General features: G+C 38.0%; 1 protein-coding gene across 1 annotated transcript in view; it reads right to left on the bottom strand.

The window, feature by feature from the left end:
• Window positions 1-663: 663 nt before the first annotated feature.
• LOC136863073 (F-actin-capping protein subunit alpha) overlaps window positions 664-21,247 on the bottom strand; it is a 44,514-nt gene continuing 23,930 nt past the window's right edge. Inside the window, exon 2 of the mRNA XM_067139405.2 lies at window positions 664-1,408. Coding sequence (XP_066995506.2) covers window positions 878-1,408 — 531 coding nt within the window. The 3' untranslated portion in view covers window positions 664-877. The remainder of the gene's footprint in view (window positions 1,409-21,247) is intronic.

Below are 21,247 nucleotides of genomic sequence, written 5' to 3'. Positions count from 1 at the left end.
AGTTAGAGAATAATAATACTCCTAGAGCAGTATTGGAAACATTGGTAAATAATATTATTTCCAATGATTTACCAGCAGCTCACAGTTATGCAATTAAACAACAGTGATAAAAACTATATCTTATAACCTTCAAGTTTTCCAAGTTTCAACAGAGGGGAAAAGTTAAAGGTTATATGTTAACTAAGTTGAAACAGGAAAGAAAATGGCTTCCACTTTAACCTCTCTCTTTATAGGCCTACATTTGATTACCAATTTCTGCAATGTACCTTTTACTTAATGCTTATTTCTGGTATCTATTCTTCCATACAAATACGTATACTACATTGCATTGAGAGAAATTTCTTCAGAAATATATTGATATTTTGCTTAAATTTGAGTTTTTAATGGATGGAGACTACAAATCAAATAAACATTTGTGGGACTTAGAGACTTTTCATGTCATTTTATGACTGCAAAAGTGTGAAACACATTGTGTTCCATAAGATTTACTATTACAAATAGAAAACTCCATAAAATCCAATGTAAATCATATATGCTTAAACAGAGTTTTCTGTAGGACTTATCAACAAATGTAAACAAAATTGACTCGTGCACAAACAAGTTACGAATAAAACTTGCTCAACCATGCCACAGATTCTGTATACTGTTACGCTACAGTCCTCTCTTACCTCACTTTAAAAGTGCACTTATGAAGCAAGCAAGATTCAAGAAAATTAGAAAAGGAGAAAAATTCCAACCAACTAATGATAAAAATGACAGTTTTTAGACATTAGCATTATATTTTAAGTATTTCATGTTATAATACTTCTTAATATATTAAAAATGTAAACAAATTTAATAAGTCCTTATTGCTGAACATAGGACAAGAATGGAAGGTTTAGCCCCTTAATTCTTTCACTACTCTGTAAGATAAAATCTTATTCCAATCAATTTTAGCTCTGGTAACAGGAAGCTGGCGACGCAAAGCTTTGAAAGTAGTATCTGACATGGTCTGATAATTTTCTGCAATAGCTAACTGATACTCATTCTCAGCATTCTCAACAATTCTAACAAACTCCTTTGCCAATTCTTGAGAGTTACTTACCTCAAGTGTTTCCTTGACTTCTTTTGAACTAACAAGCTGAACATTACCATCTTCATAGTAATGCACCTGTACTTTGAGAACACCTCTTAACTCAACTATACTAGAGCTCAAGGATACACTCCACTGAGAGCGCCAGCATCCGTTCCAGAAGTTATTTGGCTGAAACTGATGATCTTCAATGCATGCAATCAAGGAAATTACGCTTCCCTGACTTTTTCCAAATACGCTACCAACTCCATTCCTGTAGTGATTTAATGTGTATGCATCTAGTTCAGTTTCCAGGGCAGCTCTCCATGGCTCAGCAGCTGGATCAGAGATCCATACCTAAAACATAAGATTATTTCCTTAATCATAGTAAAACTAACCACCATACACCATTATTCCAGACATTTCACATCAACTACAACAAAGAATCAATTATAACCTCTAAAATCCAAATTAGAAATGAATGAAGCATGGCACAGAAATAAGAGCATTGCATTTTGTAAATAATAACAATTTTAAACAGTTTCATGAAAATATTATGTGTAAATACATGTTTTATAACAATGAAATAACACAAACAAGTACATGAAAATTTTTATTAATAAAATGTCATTATCCAAATTTACTCACTCCTTTTTAGAGGAACTTTCACTTATTCCAAGAATCAACTACCAAGGGATTACCATTGGACACTGTTTTATTGACAGTATGTAACTATTTACGATGTGTGTTCATAGTCTGGCTCTTTGGCTGAATGGTCAGCATAGTAGCTGGCAGGGCCAGGTATTTTAGTTACATATGGTTAATTTCTCTGTTTTATTGACAGTACGTAACTACAGTATTTACGATGTGTGTTCATAGTCTGACTCTTTGGCTGAATGGTCAGCATAGTAGCTGGCAGAGCCAGGTATTTTAGTTACATATGGTTAAATTCTCTAGCTCATGGTTTGAATGTTTTTGTTCATTTTAACACACATCTACAATTACACACAACACATGACTTTAATGACCATCACAGAAACATGCAATACATTCCTTCACATAGGGTTGGCTTCAGGAAAGGCATCCGGCCATAAAATTGGGCTTAATCCATATTAGAGCCAACCCCGTATACTTGGGATAAGGCAAAGAAGAATATGATGATTTACAGTGTGTTTTATAACTGTTAACACTATAAGAGACAAGTATTACTAGTCTTAACAGTTTAAAATGCACAGACAGATAACCGAGACATGTAATGAAGAAGTAGGCTTATTTATCACACTCTGAAGTTAACACTTGACAATCGTTTATGGTAACTATGACCACAGCAGAATACATGCATATGCTATACGGCTGTCAATAATGGAGTGTGTTACTTTTGATTAAGTACGTCACCCAAACAAGGTACACGCGCGCACATAAATGGGGTTCCGACATAAATAATCAACACCGCCCCACTCCAGTACTGAAAAGCACGGGAAGGAGTGAAAGGGTAGTGTTGAAGGCCACTCCAGTACAAAACAGGAGGGAAGGGAGTGAAGGGGTAGTGCCGAAGGCACAGTGACCCACCTTCTCACTTAACACATTGTTGCATGTAGACAGCCCGCTACAAGACTTTGCTGTGATTGAAATGGGCACAGTGGCGGATGTACTGAAGTACAGTATTAGGTAACCTACTATGATAATTACAGTATCAAGAGGTAAAGGAGGTTTTTAACTGAAAAGTATTTGATAACAGTAAGGATTATTTTGTAGCTGCGTTATATCGGGTCGTAAGTTGAAAACATCATTTACTGGTTCGTAACTTTGTTCTGGACTTTACAGAAGTTATATGAAAATCCACAGCCTGTTTCCAGTCATTCGACCGGGTCAGGGATGGAATGCCTCCTCTAGTTGTTTTATGTCGCACCGACACAGATACGTCTTATGGCGACGATGGGACAGGAAAGGGCTAGGAATGGCAAGGAAGCGGCCGTGGCCTTAGATAGGTACAGCCCCAGCATTTACCTGGTGTGAAAATGGGAAACCACGGAAAACCATTTTCAGGGCTGCCGACAGTGGGATTCGAACCTACTATCTCCCAAATACTGGATACTAACCGCACTTAAGCGACTGCAGCTATCGAGCTCGGTACGGATGGAATGAAGCCCCTATCTAGTGGCGAGGGTAGGAATTGTGCTGGCTGCTGAAGCCTGTTGCACTCCTCTGGGGTGATGATTAATGAATGACAGATGAAATGAAATGATATTGGAGAGTGTTGCTGGAATGAAATATGACAGGGAAAACCGGAGTACCCGGAGAAAAACCTGTCCCGCCTCCGCTTTGTCCAGCACAAATCTCACATGGAGTGACCGGGATTTGAACCACGGAACACAGCGGTGTGAGAGGCCGGCGCGCTGCCACCTGAGCCACGGAGGCTCTTTACAGAAGTTATATCATCATAATTTACCACCTCGGATATAGAATTACGATAAATTCTATAAATAGAAAATTAATATGCTAAAATAAGATGTTGATGTATAAAGTATTATAAGTGAGTAAGCATTTCTTTATAAAAATAACTGAAGATACATTTTACTTCTTGAGCAATAAGAAAACACATCTGAAAATAATTTAATATCATTAAAATTCAATTTCCATAAAATACAAAGTCGTGTCTTAAAATACCATACAACAAAAATTGTATTATTGCAACATCTCAACATAAATAATTATTATAAAATTAACAAATATTTACAGAAATATCTTATCAGAAATATGAACTATCGCATCTTATTAGAAAACATATAAATAAAATTAACGTACGGTAAAATAATAAACATAAAGCACTGCCCATAGTTACATAATTTTATGAAAAGAAACATGGAAATTAACACAAAACTAATAGTGAAATGGGTATTAAATAACTAAAGAGTTGTGTCGAATACTGACGTTACAACAAGTGTAAGTGACGGGTTCCTCATCCCTTCCAGAACATTAATAATCAGTCCATGTCCCGTTCCTGTTTAACACTTGCTCTAGCCGCTTGGGAATGGAATCTATCAGATGTTGGAAAAAGTCTGGTTAATTCCTTAGATTCGCTAAAACTCGATGGCAGTGCCGCATTTGTCCTCTCCTGACCCACGTGTTTACCATTCTTGCCAAAACATGTTCTATTATGTTTAAGTCAGCTGACTTGGGAGGTCAGTGAAGCACGTGAATGTCAGATGCTGTTTGAAGAAAGCTTCAGTTACATGTGCAGTGTGAACAGAGCAGTTATCTTGAACAAACCTGATAACGGGAACTTCTTCTACGAAGTAAATAGCTTGAACGCTAGGAATAAGAGCACCTTTTAAATGTCCATATATTCACAAGCAGTTATATGTGAAGTGACCTCTGTCAACTCTCCTGAACCAGCACCACTTATCCACCGCAATATGCCACATGCCCGATTGATTAGTTACATTGACAAGGGCTCTTCATAACGCTTTCAAACCGGACGCCAGCAATTCAGTGTTTACCTGGATTGGAGCAAAATACCTTTTCTTCCAACCAACTTGTAATTTCTCATTCCTGTGGTGGAGTAACACTTTCTTGACTTTCTTGTAGTGCAAAGCCTACATGAAGTTCTCTGTGGATAGCTCACAGCTCGGCAATTGTGAATACCTGCAGTGTGGAGTCGGCGACTCACGGTAGTCCAGCTTACTGGCAATTCTGATACGGCAATCGCATTACTGATAGTCGCCGCAACCATATTATTGTCCATAGTTTGAACGATTCCAGCATCCTGTGCCGGAGTAGTTCTTCTAGGAGCCTTGCTATGTGTCCTATGATCTACCAATCCAAGCCATCTTACAGTATTATAGTATAATGAAATGTAGGCCACACCGGAATACACACACTGTGCCTTCAGCATTACCTGTTCACTCCCTTCCCCTCCTTTTCAGTACTGGAGTGCTCTCTACCTTCCCAGTACTCGAGTGGGGCAGTGTTGATTGTTTATGTTGGGACACCATTAATGTCTGTGAATTAGGGAAAATACCCTAAATATGATGATGATGCTTGTTGTTTAAAGGGGCCTATCATCTAGGTCATCGCCGGCCCCGTGGTGTAGGGGTAGCGTGCCTGCCTCTTACCCGGAGGCCCCGGGTTCGATTCCCGGCCAGGTCAGGGATTTTTACCTGTACCTGAGGGCTGGTTCGAGGTCCACTCAGCCTACGTGATTAGAATTGAGGAGCTGTCTGACGGTGAGATAGCGGCCCCGGTCTAAAAAGCCAAGAATAACGGTCGAGAGGATCCGTCGTGCTGACCACACGGCACCTCGTAATCTGCAGGCCTTCGGGCTGAGCAGCGGTCGCTTGGTAGGCCAAGGCCCTTCAAGGGCTGTAGTGCCATGGGGTTTGGTTTATCATCTAGGTCATCGGCCCCCAATGGTACGAAATGAGATGAAATGAAATGACAAATTAAAAGCCCCAAAACATTCAATGACCACAATTCAAATCGTGAGGACGAAGAATAAATGGATGGATATGAATTTAAAACGATCAGTGGAGCCGACCCACAGTGCCTCACATGCACATAAGCTGACGAAGAACAATAGTAGTACTAATCAAGGGACTGCTTCTATATCACAATACTGAATCGATGATACTTGTAGTCAAAAGGGGTCCAAAATCCAAGTCAGCGGCCCCTCACAATGGTACGTATCGTTAGGAAAGTAGAACCATGGTATTTGTCATGTTGCGGTACTAATCAAGAGTAGAGTAAACTCGCGGTATTCCACACATTTTGGTACTACTCACAGGTAATGAAATTCGCACATGTATTACAGACCTACGCTGATTCGCACATTGCGGCGCCATTTACAGGTAACGCAGACCTATGGTGTTCATCATATAAGGATACTAACCACAGGGACTCGTACTACCCCGTGGTGTTCCTCATATAGTGGGTACTAATCATAGGCAAGCCAGAACCATGAGTTCCCTCATCCCATGGTGTCGCTCATATAGTGCTACTAATCACAGGTACTGTAAAAGCCGTCGAGCTCTCGTTTGCTACCAATCACAAACCTATTTGGTACCCAACATAGTGGTACTACGCGCAAGTAAAAGCAACCCATGGTGTTCCCCGCGTGATGGTACTAATCACAAGTAGTTTCATGGTTCTAATTTGATCATCCCTTGGTCGCCCCTTTTAGTCACCTCTTAGGGCAGGCAGGGGATACCGTGGGTGAATTCTTCATCTGCCTCCCCCACCCACAGGGGATCCCTAAAAATGAAATCAACTTTCAGGAGATACTCTGCAGTTGGAATCATATGCAAGTTCAAAGATATGATTTGTACATCAGTTCTGAAAACAGTTCAACAGGTTTAGATATTTCAAGTAAACCAATCTATGAATGAGTCTAGAACAGATAAATTATGCATTTTATGTCAAATCTGTGATTATAATATGGTAATATCTTAACAATATTTACTGTTATATTCAACATGTCTAGAGATGTAAATGAAGATATGATGCTTGTTGTTTTAAGGGGCCTAACATCAAAGGTCATCGGCCCTAAATGAAGATAAACTCACTAAAAGAACAGATACAACTACTGAACAATATTATAGCTTGTAAAATGAGATATATGGTTATGACAAAAGCCAAACCTAAAATCTCTGATGATTCCTCCATCCTTATGAGATTTAAAAGATGGGATAACAATGTTATAAGTGGGAAAATATGGTATGCAAAAAGAATGAGTACAAAGCATCATATATCTAAAATGCAACTTTTGTTCATCCATGTTAAAAACTTTGTGAGAACTGAATATTACTGAGAAATATAGTCAAACGTTACCTTGCAAGTGGTTACAACAGACAGTATATTGTTCTTGTAAGCAGTACAAGTGCATAGAACAGCTGAAGTTTCCATGGTCAGCTTACTGAAAACAAGATGAATTTTCTGGGCTTGTCAAGTCCCACCCTTTCATAAAAAACTGAGTATAGTGATGTAGCTAGGCAGAGCAAAAAAAACTGTCTGCTCACCCTAATAAGCATCAGAGCACCAAAGAAAACAACTGACCCTGCTGAATCCAGTTTCCAGCAAAATTTCCACAGCCCCACAAGCCAAGATAAATGTATCTTCAAGTAGAACTGTGTACAGAATTTTCGAAGCTTCACATGTTAACACTCATGATTTCTTGGACAACCCAACAATTTTAAGTCCTATATAAAAGATCACTACATAGATAAATTACACAGTGACTAAACAACTGGTTCTTTTCAAGCAGAATACAGGCTAACACAACCTAATAGAGTCCGAAGCAATTTTAAAATTCTGCATTAGAAATGCAGTGTAAAGCAAGCTTGTGGTTTTACTTGACTGTTTGTTTCATAATTGAAGCCAGAGGACATGAAATGTCATTTCGTTACGTGGAATCTTAACCTCATGGATGTGAAATTTTGTTTAAAACAAATTCTACATATATTAGGTTCAAGATTTTATATTCATTCTTATATAAAGGACAAATATATCATATTAAAGAACTTAACTCAGGACAAATACCCCCCCTGTGGGTGGGGGTGGTAGGATAACACCCATGGTATCCCCTGCCTGATGTAAGAGATGACTAAATTGGGCTCCAGGGGCTCTTAAGTTGAGAGCGTGGGTTGGCAACCACTAGGCCGTTAGGTGAGTTCTGGCACTGCTTCCACTTACTTATGCAATGCTCCTCACTTTCATCTATCCTATCAGACTTCCCTTGGTCCACTCCTGTTCTTTTCTGACTGCGATAATATTAGAGCATTCGAGGCCTAGGGAGTCTTTCATTTTCACACCCTTCATAGCCCTTATCTTTCTTTGGCCTATACCTTCATTTTTTGAAGTGTCAGATCCCTTCCATTTTTTCCTCTGATTAGCATTAACAGAGGACGGTTACCCATTTGTACTTTCACTTAAAATAATAATCACCACCACCCCCACCAGGACAAATATTACCCTCATGGAATCAACAATACAGAGTTGTATGAAGTCAGGATACAAGTTAGGGAACTTGGCGTATAGTTTCCAACCCTGAATACCTTAAAATACTGATGCACAACCACCTTCATATTAATCTTTCCCAATATCTCATAATGCCTCCTGCGATGCAGTTTTCAACTTGTTTGCAAACATAAAATTACATCCCTTCAAATTTCTTTATCCCTGGAATGAGCTAAAAGTCACAGAGGGCTAAGTTAGGTGAATAGTTGTGATTTTGAAGAAACAAAGTTCCTTATTTTGCAAGAAATTCCAAGACCAGTAGGGATCAATGTGCAGGCTTGCTGTTATGGTAAAAGTGACCCTCTGTCACCACATTTCTGGCTCCATACAACAGATGGATGACCACAAATAAAGAGGAACAACCTGACATAGCACCTTGTTTATTTTTTTGCCCTCAGGAATGAATTCCAAATACAAAATTCCTGCAAATCATACAAATTCTCCAGAATGAACAACAGAAAAAACTTCCCTGTGCACTGCTGTTTAGTAGGTCAAAGAACAAAACATTCTAATTATGGATGGGAGGGACGATAGGATGATTTTTGAATACTGTTACTTTAACTACGCTCATGTGGGTACAGTCACCAAACATTTGGATTCTACTTCATGGAACACAAATCTTTTTCTCCAAGAGCATTGCTTGAAGTAGGATATATACTAATGTGTTTATTTCAATTCACTACCAAGATACAGCGAAGAGAAAATAAAAGCCATCAATTTAAATAACTCCAAGTGGTAAAATTAATATGAACTGAATAATAAGGGTAAGCAGCAGAGAGCATAAAATATGCTGAAAATAGATATTGTGCTTCAATAAATGTATCTTGGAATAACAAAACTACCATTTGTAATGACTTTTTGACTGACCATTGAGTGATGTACAGTATAAAAACTTCTTTAAATGCTTTTAATTTACTTTCAAATAACTAACATTTCAAATTGAAACTTTCCTTAAAAAAGCTGTTACAGCAGTTGACCATCGATATCGTTTATGTGAAGTACATCCTTACTATTTCAACTGAAGCAGAAAAGACAACTTTTATTGAAATATGGCCCTTGTGGATTCTTCTGAAAAAATTAATTCTCTTGGCATATCCCACTCATAGGTGATGTGGAACTAGGTGAATGGGATGGGTATAGAAAGAATGTTTGACAGGAAACTGAGCATTTACCAAAATGCTCCTGGATCAGAACAGGTTAGATTATGGCTATCTGGCAAATAACTTCATCTTGTTTGAGCTACTGAGTATAATATACAATATTTTTTGCATGACTTAAGTTTTTCAAGCTCTCAAAGCACTGCTAGATAATAAGGTAGGCTATAATTGATACCATACATGGTAAATTGTCAGAGGATGTCCACAGCTGTCTTCCATAAAATGTGAGCTCAATAGCCTGTTTGAAGATACAGCACATCATCGAGGAGTGTCAGTTTGACTTTACCACACATCAAAGACATTGACGGTCCCTATCAATTACCTGAGGTGAGGTGGGTTTTTTATAATTCCCTGATATTTCCATTTCACAACTACATCACTCACTGTTGAATGTGGTGCCTGAAACTTGCCAGAAATCTCAGAGATGGAACGATCAGCACTGATAATCATGCCCCTTTCAGTCTCACTAAGCACCCATCATATATCCATTTCAACACCTGTAACTAGTAAATATTTATTACCAAGCACTCACAGCCTGATAAAGGCTCATAGCTAGGGCTAGGATTTTGATGAAATTTATATTTTTTCTGGTAACAGTGAAACATAACTGCTTTAGGATTAACATATTTAATAATAAATGGAGTATTTTAAGACTTTTACTTGTTGGGGCACTTTGTTTTTAAAATTTTACTTTTCTGCCCCTTTTTATCCCATTTTTGGGGGCATGTTACTTGAATTTTGTCCAGAAATCCCCTTTAATGCTGGCTTTTGTTCTTTACCCACTGATATTCCATATTTTCTCAACACATTCTTAGCATTAATAATAATGGTTCCTTTCTTTTAAACATATTTTAAGCCTATTTTTCTACACATGCAATATATCCTATTTAACATTCACCCCTATAAAATGGCGAAGTCCAATTACCCCTTCAAAAACGATTCATAATGATGTGCTCCATATCCAAAGTTCCATCTGGGGAACAATTCTCATTCGAGGCAGATTACAATGATATAGTGACTATCGATATTGTGTATGTGAAGTACATCCTTACTGTTTCAGCTGAAGCAGAAAAGACATTTTTTTAAGTATAAGGCTCTGTTACCTGACATTCATCAAGAGTTTCAGTTTTGAAAACTGAAAAAATGTCTATCGTATACCACAACTCAGTACGTAAATTAAAATGAAAGCCAATCAGGACAAACTGTTGGAAACTATATCAGTTTAAAGTAATTTTTGTATGATCATTTAACGTAATGTAGTCTTCTATATTGGTACTTGAATTCAATTATGAGTCAGTTATTAGCCTAAATAATGAGAAGCTCAAAACTGCTTTTCCCACTTAGTAAATTTAGAATATAAAAATTTATTTTACATATTTTTTGTTTTTATGTTTACATGACATTTTTGAAGGATATTTACAGGGCATTTTCAGGTAATTTATAGATCATCAAAATCATAACCCTACTTCAGTGATGAATGGAATCAAATCAACTTTCCTTTCAGTGGGTGTCTGGTAATTTATGGCAACATGGTGTGTAGATGAGGTAGCATTAAAACTTATAGTTATGTGGCAGAGTTAACAGATTTTATTTCAGATGATTTGTTCTTTACTGAACTTGCATCCTCATTCTTGTCGGTTTTCTGGTGAAGCTTGGTTCTACTTACACATCAATATCAAGAAGAACAAAAGGCTATGCTTGACCCTGCAACCATTCATTCCTATTTCTCTCCGCTCTCTTTAGTTCTTTGTAACTCTTGAAACCCATCCTGGTCTTTGTATCATCCATTTACACACAACCACACATTTTTTTTTTTTTGCTAGTTGCTTTATGTTGCACCGACACAGATAGGTCTTAATGGCGACGATGAGATAGGAAAAGGATAGGAGTGGGAAGGAAGCGGCCATGACCTTAATTAAGGCACGGCCCCAGCATTTACCTGGTGTGAAAATGGGAAACCACGGAAAACCATCTTCAGGGCTGCCGACGGTGGGATTCGAACCCACTACCTCCCGGCAGCAAGCTCACAGCTGCGCGCCCCTAACCGCACGGCCAACTCGCCCGGCACCAAAAATTTTGGCCGCTAGCTAAAATTGAAGAATCTGCCATGTTAACCCGCGAGTGGTCGCTAGCCGAAATGTAATGTGAGTGGTCGCGCGTGAGACTTTCTCTCACATTAAAATAAATATGATATTTTTCACAATTTTTGGGACGTAAGGCTGAAATTTACTACTGAAATGAAACGCAAGTTCTACCTTATATATATATTTTAGATAAATGAAATGAAATGGCGTATGGCTTTTAGTGCTGGGAGTGTCCGAGGACAAGTTCAGCTGTGCGTCGTGATGAGGATGAAATGATGATGAAGATGACACATACACCCAGCCCCCACGCCAGCGAAATTAATCAATTAAGGTTAAAATTCCCGACTCTGCCGGGAATCGAACCTGTGACCAAAGGCCAGCACGCTAACCATTTAGCCATGGAGCCAGACATATTTTAGATAAAAATGAAATGATAAGCTGTTTATTACAGACACAAATTACTACTCAAAATAACATATGCAATGTACATAAAAATAGCTTCCGTCCTGCAGTTGTAAAAAATAAAATCTCATACATGCATTCTACCTAGTAATATTTACATACAAAGCAAGGTTTCTGAACACAGTAACATTTTCAAAAACAAGAAGTGCTCATAATACAAATACTAACGCGTACAACAGGAGTAAGTTTCCCGCTCCACTTCAACATAACACCAACGTCACTAGTCGCGCGATGAAAGAAAGTCTCACACAGCGCGCACGGGCACATAGGAACCTTTGTTCTGACTAGGGGAGGGGGTGCTTACCCTTAAAATGTGAATCGCTGTACTCATGACAGTTTTAAACTCAGCTGGAAGAGGAAACAGTCACCTCCCTTTCACCACTGTAAAGTAATATCACAATAAAAAATAATGTGAGAGAAAATCTCATATAGCAACCACTCGCGGGTTAAGAGACCGACCAATCAGGGTAAACCAGTATAGTACTCGCCACGAAACGGATGCATACATAGTATCTGGCTTGCAGACATCACCGAGGTCTGCTTTTTAGATGGATATGTAATATATAAACAACAAATAGTGCACGGAATTGTTTCTTGAAGGTAAAGGACAAATCTGTTAATAACATACATCGCGGCTAAGTGGAGGTTATGCGACCTGTTCCGACAGTGGGATGAAGTAGCCTAGTTGGTAGAGGACCTGTATATAAGCGACAGGGTATAAATTCCAGTGGTTCAGATCCATCCACTGTTTGGATCAGATATAAACGGGCGTATTTTATAGCATGCTTGTAGAATGCCTGAGGGGTTTGATACTGTTAAGATACATGTGGTATGGATTTTGGGAGGGAGCCTTGGGAGCTCACCTTGTTCACGCGGTCAGTTCCTATCACGATGAGTGAGAGAGTTGCACCCCACTGTTGCACAACATGTTGTAATAAAGTTTCTTATCAATGAGAATGTCAATGCAGCTGAAATTCACTGTCGTTTGCTGCATAGTTTGGGTAAAGAAGACTTTCATGGACCCAAGTGAAACACTGGTGCAGCGAGTTCAGGTCAGGTCGAGAATGAGTTGAAAATATGGCCCACCCACATCGCCCTCGCACCAGCATCACGCCCCAAAACATCCGAGCTGTTAGTGAACTCACTGAAGTGGATCCCCACCTCAGAGTACTTGGAATTTCTCAAGAACTTCTCATAAGCTACGGGAGTGTCCAATCAATCATCCAGCAGGAGTTGAGAATGCGAAAAGTGTCGGCTCGTTGAATTCCACAGTTACTGAATGAAGACCAGAAAGCTGTTCGAGACAAAATTTTTCAATCACTTCTCACGCATTATGAAGGCAATGTTTTTTTGGATAAAATCATGACATGTGATGAGAACTGGGTACACCATTACACGCCACCAATCGGAGAGGTCCAGTATGGAGTGAAGGAGAAGCAGCGAGTGGGCACTAGTGAAAGTCAGGACAAGATTGTCTGCAGGTAAAGTCTTATGCACAGTATTTTGGTGACTCAAAAGTTGTCTTATTGGCTGATTTCCTTCAAAAAAGACGGACCATTAATGCTACCTACTACTGTGACCTCCTCAGTCAAGTTCGAGGTGGCTTCCGGGCAAAAAAAAGGCTCAGTACACCAATAAGAGATGTGTTCATTCTCCACGACAATGCACAACCCCATATTGCAGCAGCAACACAACAAAAATTGCCCAAAATGAATTGGACGGCCCTTCCACATCTCTCACATGTCATTTTCACATGTTTGGCCAGGGCTCCATAACTAACAAGGATATGCAAGATTTTGTGCGCAACTGGCTGAACACCTGGTCTCAAACTTCTTTTGATAGTGGCATCAAAAAATTGTCTAACTGTTGGAAGAAGTACATAGATATGATGGGGGAATATGTAGAAAAATAGAAAAAAATGTGCTTTTGAATTTTGACAAATTAAATTTTTATTACAAAAGGCCCATTTATATTTGATCCACCTAAGTACAAAATTCTCTTGAAAGGAATCAATTAAACAAGTGTCCACCTTAGTCAATACAAACTGAGTCGTCTTAATCTTTAAAAACTAGTATTAGAAATTAGTATTAGAAAACATGTTTTAGGTTTCATTTGGCCTTCTTCAGCCATGAGAATAAATTATAACAGAAAACTGGTGAAAATGACAAAAAATGACTTTATTACCAACAAAGTATTCTTCGATTGATTACAGAAAGACTACATTTCGTCCATCATCAAGTTGGCACAAGTGAACATTTTTTAAGGAATGAGTGCCTTTATGTTCTTTCAATGTGACCAATTTATCATTCTCAATGGAACTTTTTCAAAATCAAAATAAACAAATTTCCTTAAATTTTAAATTTTTATGAAAGCTTTTCTTCAGCATTATGTTTTAATACCTTAAACATTTTTTGGCACGTCATATTTGTTGTTGAAGGCTTTCTTTGCAAATGATACCCTTATCCTGACATCACTCTGTACTTCTGTTACCTTCTGTGATTAAGCTTCCAAGGGAGCAAAATTTCTTCACCTGATCTATTTTGGAAGCTCCTACCATCACATTACTCTTAGTTTCCCTATTGTTCTTGCTCATCAAAAGAGTTTTGGTTTCCCACATTTTTTTATTTTCAATTTTGCCTTGTTCAAGACTGTTGAGAATATCTCTAACATTTTGTTCATATCGTTTTCTGACTGCCATGACTACATCATCATCAGCAAACCTCATGCAGTGTAAGTTCTTCCCATTACCTTAACACCTTCAGTTCTGGCTTTCATGGTTCCGATTGCTTCATCAATAAATATACTGAACAGATATGGAGACAGAGGGCAACTTTGTCTTCCCACGTTCCTAACATTTGCTTCTGTTTCACATCCATTTATAACTACAGCATTTGTGTTCACTGATTTTAGTAAAGATTAAAAATCAGCCTTCTGCTTTTGTAACCAATTTTCATCACTTGGAACATGAGTCTCCAGGCCACAGTATTGAAGGCCTATTCCAGGTCAGTTCATCTCCAATATTCTTTTTTTTCAGAATCAAGCATAAAGTCAAATTTGCATTCCTGGTTCCTCCTCCTTCTCTGAACTCAAACTGATCTTCTCCCACACATTCTTCTACCTCCTTTTTTACAGTTATATTAATACACAACACTACTGATATGGTAGTTCTGAAAAACTTAACGTGCTGCATATGGAACGCTTTCACGACCAAAAATTATGAACGGGGTGTGCAAGTACTGATGAAAGAATGATATGACTTTATAAAAAAATAACGATATGTATAATATGTAAACAATCTTACCACCCTTCTTTGCAAAATGAACAGAGAGGGAACATAGTTGTACATTTTTGTAGCAGGACTCTTGTGTCGGCTCATACAGCCAACGTTTTAATGCGAGCAACTGAGGAACTTAGGAGATTAAATTATCAGAAATAATATGCGTCCTGGCTGCTGCCCTAATATAACCTCCTCTTCATTAAGGGGAGTCGGAAAGCCCTATCTTGATAATGTTAATTTGGCAGAAAAGATGCCCTGCTTTCTCAGGAAGTATTAAGTTTAGAGCTTTGATTTTTATTTAGCTTATGGCTAGAGATACAGCATCTATTGTTATAAATTATACACTATATACGTATGTCCAAATTGTTTATATAGTCTTTAGCCTCTGGAGTCGCAAAAGCAAAGTCACTAACACTGCCATTGTATTTTCTAGTCCTGCATTCTTCGATTATCTGCTTCACTGTCTGTTGTGTAGCGCCACAGTCACACTCAGGCGTTGGAATTCTGTTCCACTTGTAGTGGAAGGCTGCACAGTTCCCGTGGTTTGTTCGGATCCTGTTCAGTGCGGACCATAGTCTATGAGGGAGGTTGAAACCAGGTGGTGGCGTCTTCTTCACAGAAGGCATTGTCGGGCAGTATTTGTCGTTGAGTCTCTTCAGCCATTCAGCTGAAGTTTGGTAGTTGCTGTTCCACAAGTTCATGGCATTTCTAGTTGGTGGTTTTCTCGAACACAGACGATTAATATTCGCATCACCGATGTCATTATGTATCGGGAGTTCTAGTTTATTCACTATTTTACTGAATTCTCTTAGGAGAGCATCTTTACGTCTGAGATCTGGAGGAGTGATATGACTTAACACTGGTAGCCACTGGGTGGGAGTAGATTTGATTGTGCCAGTGATGAGACACATTGTAGTGTTCAGCTGGGTATCTATGATGTTTGTGTGGGCACTATTCAGCCAAACAGCAGCGCAGTATTCAGCGAACAGGCGAACAGACGTAAAGTTTTACCTCCTGATCTAGATACAGTACAGAGCTTTGATATTTTTACTACATGTATTTACATGCTTTCCGTAAGTACTGAACCAGGATGGAATGGTTGGAACAAACGATTGTAAAGTTATGAATTAGTTTAATAAGTTCCAAATCTCTAACAAAAAATGTCATTAAAAATGTATGTAAATCAGAAACTATATATGCAAAGTGCTTTTATCTGGTTCAGTAGCTGTATCATGGCACAAGGTGACACTCTGCAAACAATGAACTGCCAATCCAGTGCAGTTTCTGAAATAATGGGTCAAACATGTGAAAAAAAGTCATTTTTCAGAATATGATTTCAAAGTAAAACAAAATGTTCACTCACAAATTTACCCACAACAGTGCCTAAAATCTGACTCTATTTAATCGAAACTATTGAAATGTTTGTTTTGACAGTGTTGGAAAACTCTGCGCATAACATTAAGGAATAGAACAGTGAAAACCACAGCCTTCTAGATTAAAGGATTCCAAACATTTACATTTTTAAAAAAAGTCTAAGTTGCCCAATTTGACACTTGTGCATTGATTTTTAAAATATTTCTTTAAAATGCTTCCATGTGTCGTATTAAAATAAATTATACACCATTTTAATCAGCAGAGTTCAGATAATTGAATGAGACAACATTTGGAAAAAGTTATTTTTTAATATTTTTTTGTTTCCGACTCCCCTCAGAAGATAAGGTGTACAGGACAAATCCACCAGACATACAGGAACTGAAGACTATTATCTATTTTAAAAAATCATTAAATTTCTCTGAAGAAATTAAGAATAGTGATTGATAATTTCAAAAATCAATGTTAGAAATGTTTGGAAGTGGACCCTGTATCCGTGTGTGATATACACTACAACAAAAAAGAATGCTAGAAATGTTTGAAAAATGAAGAAAACCAGTTCCAACATCTCCTTGCAACACACGGGTGAACACATGGCTTTTTAGGTGATTACATTTTTGTAATATTATTAGCCAGTGAATGCCTCCATGGCTCAAGCGGCAGCACGCCGGCCTCCCACCACTGGGTGCCACAGTTCAAATCCTGGTCACGCCATGTCAGATTTGTGCTTGGACAAATTGGAGGCAGGACAGGTTTTCCTCCAGGTTCTCCAGTTTTCCTTGTCATCTTTCATTCTAACAACACTCACCAATATAATTTCATTTCATATGTCGGTCATTAATCATTGCCCCAGAGGAGTGCAACAGGCTTCGGCAGCCCGCACAATTCCTATCGTCGCCGCTAGATAGAGGCTTCATTCATTCCATTCCTGACCCGGTCAAATGACTGGAAACAGGCTGTGGATTTTCATTTTCATTAGCCAGTGACTCTAGTAATGAAGTTGTAGTCTGTTAAGTGAACTCATGTTGCTGTCCAGCCATGAGTAAAGGCTATGAAATCCATGCAGCCCCTGCTGCATGCATGGGAAACTCATAACCAAGGTGGAATCATTCCTATTGTTTAAAAGAATGATAATTTAATTCCGAGCACAACTGAAAAAAAATGGACATATATTATGATAGAAATATTTTGAAGGGAAGTTTGTTGATATAGCCAAGGACAGAGAAAAGAAGGCTTGAATTAACTGAAAATGTACGAAGAAATATAACAATTCACCTCTTATCTTTGACAATCATTCTTTGGAGCAGAGATGGTGTTAGCGAGCATTGAGTGACTTGGTTGTTGTGCACTGAACAGCAGCAGGAATCCTGTTGAATGCATATCCATTGCCGAGTTTGCACTTACCTTCGCTCAGGAATATCTCAACAATCCTGTTGTGCACTGGTTATCAACAGGAAACTTGACAAATATATGTGCACTGCTAACTTGACGTTCACCTTTCCTTATATTCAAACTAGCAAGATACCCGTGCTTCGCTACGGTATTATACTGAAATTTAGAATTGAATGCTTACTGTTTTATATAATTCGATCTGACTCGTTTTCTGAGAGAATCTGCCAAAATTCGTGATCTGACTCATTTTCTAATAGATTATGGCAAGTTTCCTCCCATTTTTCAATCCTTCTTTCCAGCAATCGATTTCGTACTTCCCGTGCTAAGTTCAGGTATTCCACCCGGTCAGTTGGGTCCATAATCTTTGCCATCTTTTCCTATAAGCATTTTTAATATGGGTCAAATCCTTCAGGAGATCCAGCGTGGTGTTGCCTTGGGTGCCTTGGCGATACTGAACCCGTGGCCGGACTGCATTCTTAGTCATTACCCGTCCAGGAACCGTTTTCAGCGTGGTCCGCACATTTGACGACGGTCCAGAACATTATTATTATTATTATTATTATTATTATTATTATTATTATTATTATTATTATTATTATTACTACTACTATAGATGTTCTGGACCCCACAGAAAGATGCAAGACAGCTACTTGGTGGTAAATTACATCTGCTGTCACTGTCATTGTTGAAAATGTGGCCAACACCATTGTCGCACGTAGGCAAGTGTGCTGGATTTCTGGCCATACGAATGACATACTTCCGTGCATTATTGACCTTATTATGGAGGTGAAAAATTGGAAGGTCAATCTCATTCCTATCATTTATTTCAAATGTGTTTAAATTTTTATTTATATGCCAGGAGAATCTACTGTAATCTAAGAACGTTCTCCGAAGGAAAAGATGGCTCTTGAAAACGAACCCAGGAAAGATAAAAAATGATCTGTTTATGATCAGAATAAGTACATCGAAAATCTACAGCCTGTTTCCAGTCATTCGACAGGGTCAGGAATGGAATGAATAAAGCCCCCATATAGCGGCAAAAATAGGAATTGTGCCGGAAGCCGAAACCTGTCGCACTCCTGTGGGGCAATGATTAATGGATGACAAATGAAATGATATTATATTGGACAGTGTTGTTGGAGTGAATGATGACAGGGAAAACCGGAGTATCCGGAGAAAAACCTGTCCCGCCTTTGTTTAGTCCAGCACGAATGTCACATGGAGAGACCGGGATTTGAACCATGGAACCCAGCTGTGAGAGGCCGGCGCGCTGCCGTCTGAGCAACGGAGGCTCCTTATAAATACATTATGAACAGTAAAATCAATGGGTCAGGAATTCATCTCCTTTTCACTCCCACCCCCAAGATGATTTGCCCCCCAAAACGCGTTTTTCTTTGTTTTTAAAGGGGATCCAAATACCACTTTTCATGTTTGTAGGCCCTAACAACTTTAGTTTTTAATAGATGTAAGTATTCTCATACAATCAAGTCAATTAATTTTTCAATTCCTTCACCTCCCCCCCCCCACCCCCCCTTCATTGGATTTTCCGAGAATACGTGTTTCTTTACTTTTAAAGCAGATTCCAAATATCAAATTTCACGTCTGTAACATCTTCATTTTTGAGATAACAGTAGCCTAATTAAAAGAATTCAACACCATTTTCAGTCGCTTTACCCCCCCCCCCCCCCCCACTACCACCACCACCACCACCAACCAAGGGGTATTTCTGAAAACTAAAAATACAGGTTCCTTTATTTTTAATAGAGATTAAAAATACCATTTTTCACTTCTGTAACATGTTCAGGTTTTTTTTTTGAGATATACTGTATAAATTCTCATTTTAAAATTTCAGCCCCTTTTTAGTTTCCCTTAAAAGGAGTTTCCAAAAACAAATCACCTATGTTTCTTTACATTTACAGGAGATTCCAAATACCACTTTTTACGTCTGTATCATTCTATGTTTCTCAGATATTCTGTAGATATAGTCTTTCAAAAAATTCACCCCAATATGTCACTCCTGTTTAACCGCCATTAATTTGAATTTCCAAATAAAAAATACGTGTTTCTTTATTTTCAAAGGAGATCCCATATACAAATTTTCAGTTCTGTAATATCTTCAGTTTCTGAGATATATGTATCCTCATTAAAGGCACTCAACCCATTATTCACCCTTTTACACCCCTCCTATTCGGATTTACAGAAAACAAAAAATACGTGTTCCTTTATTTTTAAAGAAGATTCTAAATATCAATTTTTACATGTGCAAACTTTTAAAGTTTTTAAATATAGATAAACTTATTTTAAAAATTCACCCCCCTTTTCCCCCTCCCATTAATTGGATTTTCCAAAAACAAAAAAATACATGTTTCTTTATTTTTAAAAGAGATCAAAAGTACCAATTTTCAGGTCTGTAATATCTACAGTTTCTGAGATATAAGTACCGGTATCCTGATTAAAGGTATTCAACCCCTTTTTTACCCTTTCAAACCCGTCCTATTGGGATTTTCTGAAAACAAAAAAATACGTGTTTCTTTATTTTTAATGATGATTCTAAATACCAATTTTTACATCTGTAAACTTTCAATGTTTTGAGATATAGATACACTCATTTGAAAAATTCACCCCCTTTTCACCCCCCCCCCCCGATTAACTGGATTTTCCAAAAACAAAAAAATACGTGCTTCTTTATTTTTAAAGGAGATCCAAAACTCCAATTTTCAGGTTTATAATATCTTCAGTTTCTGAGATATGAGTATTCTCATTAAATGCATTAAACCCCTTTTTCACCCCTTTCCACCCCTCCTATTGGGATTTTCCGAAAACAAAAAAATACCTGTTTGTTTATTCTTAATGAAGATTCTAAATACCAATTTTTACATCTGTAAACTTTCAAAGTTTTGAGATAGAGAAACACTCATTTTAAAAATTCACCCCCCTTTTCCCCCTCCCATTAATTGGATTTTCCAAAAACAAAAAAATACATGTTTCTTTATTTTTAAAAGAGATCAAAAGTACCAATTTTCAGGTCTGTAATATCTACCGTTTCTGAGATATAAGTACCGGTATCCTGATTAAAGGCATTCAACCCATTTTTCACCCCCCGTATTGGGATTTTCTGAAAACCAAAAAATATGTGTTTCCTTATTTTCAAGGAAGACTCTAAATACCAATTTTTACATTTGTAAACTTTTAAAGTTTTGAGATATAGATACACGCATTTTAAAATTTCACCCCCGTTTTCACCCCCTTAGCAACGGAATATCCAAATATCCTCTCTTAGCGAGCACCTACATCTTAATATGAATGTATCCCCAAAATTTCATTTCATTATGTCTAGTAGTTTTGACTCGGCGATGATGAATCAGTCAGTCAGTCAGTACAAGTTATTTTATATATATATAGACGGTCTACATAAAACAACAGGTATTGTTAAAATTTTGAG

This window comes from Anabrus simplex, chromosome 2 (assembly GCF_040414725.1).
Source record: "Anabrus simplex isolate iqAnaSimp1 chromosome 2, ASM4041472v1, whole genome shotgun sequence".
NCBI lineage: Eukaryota > Metazoa > Arthropoda > Insecta > Orthoptera > Tettigoniidae > Anabrus > Anabrus simplex.
This window is presented reverse-complemented; position numbering and strand designations above follow the sequence as displayed.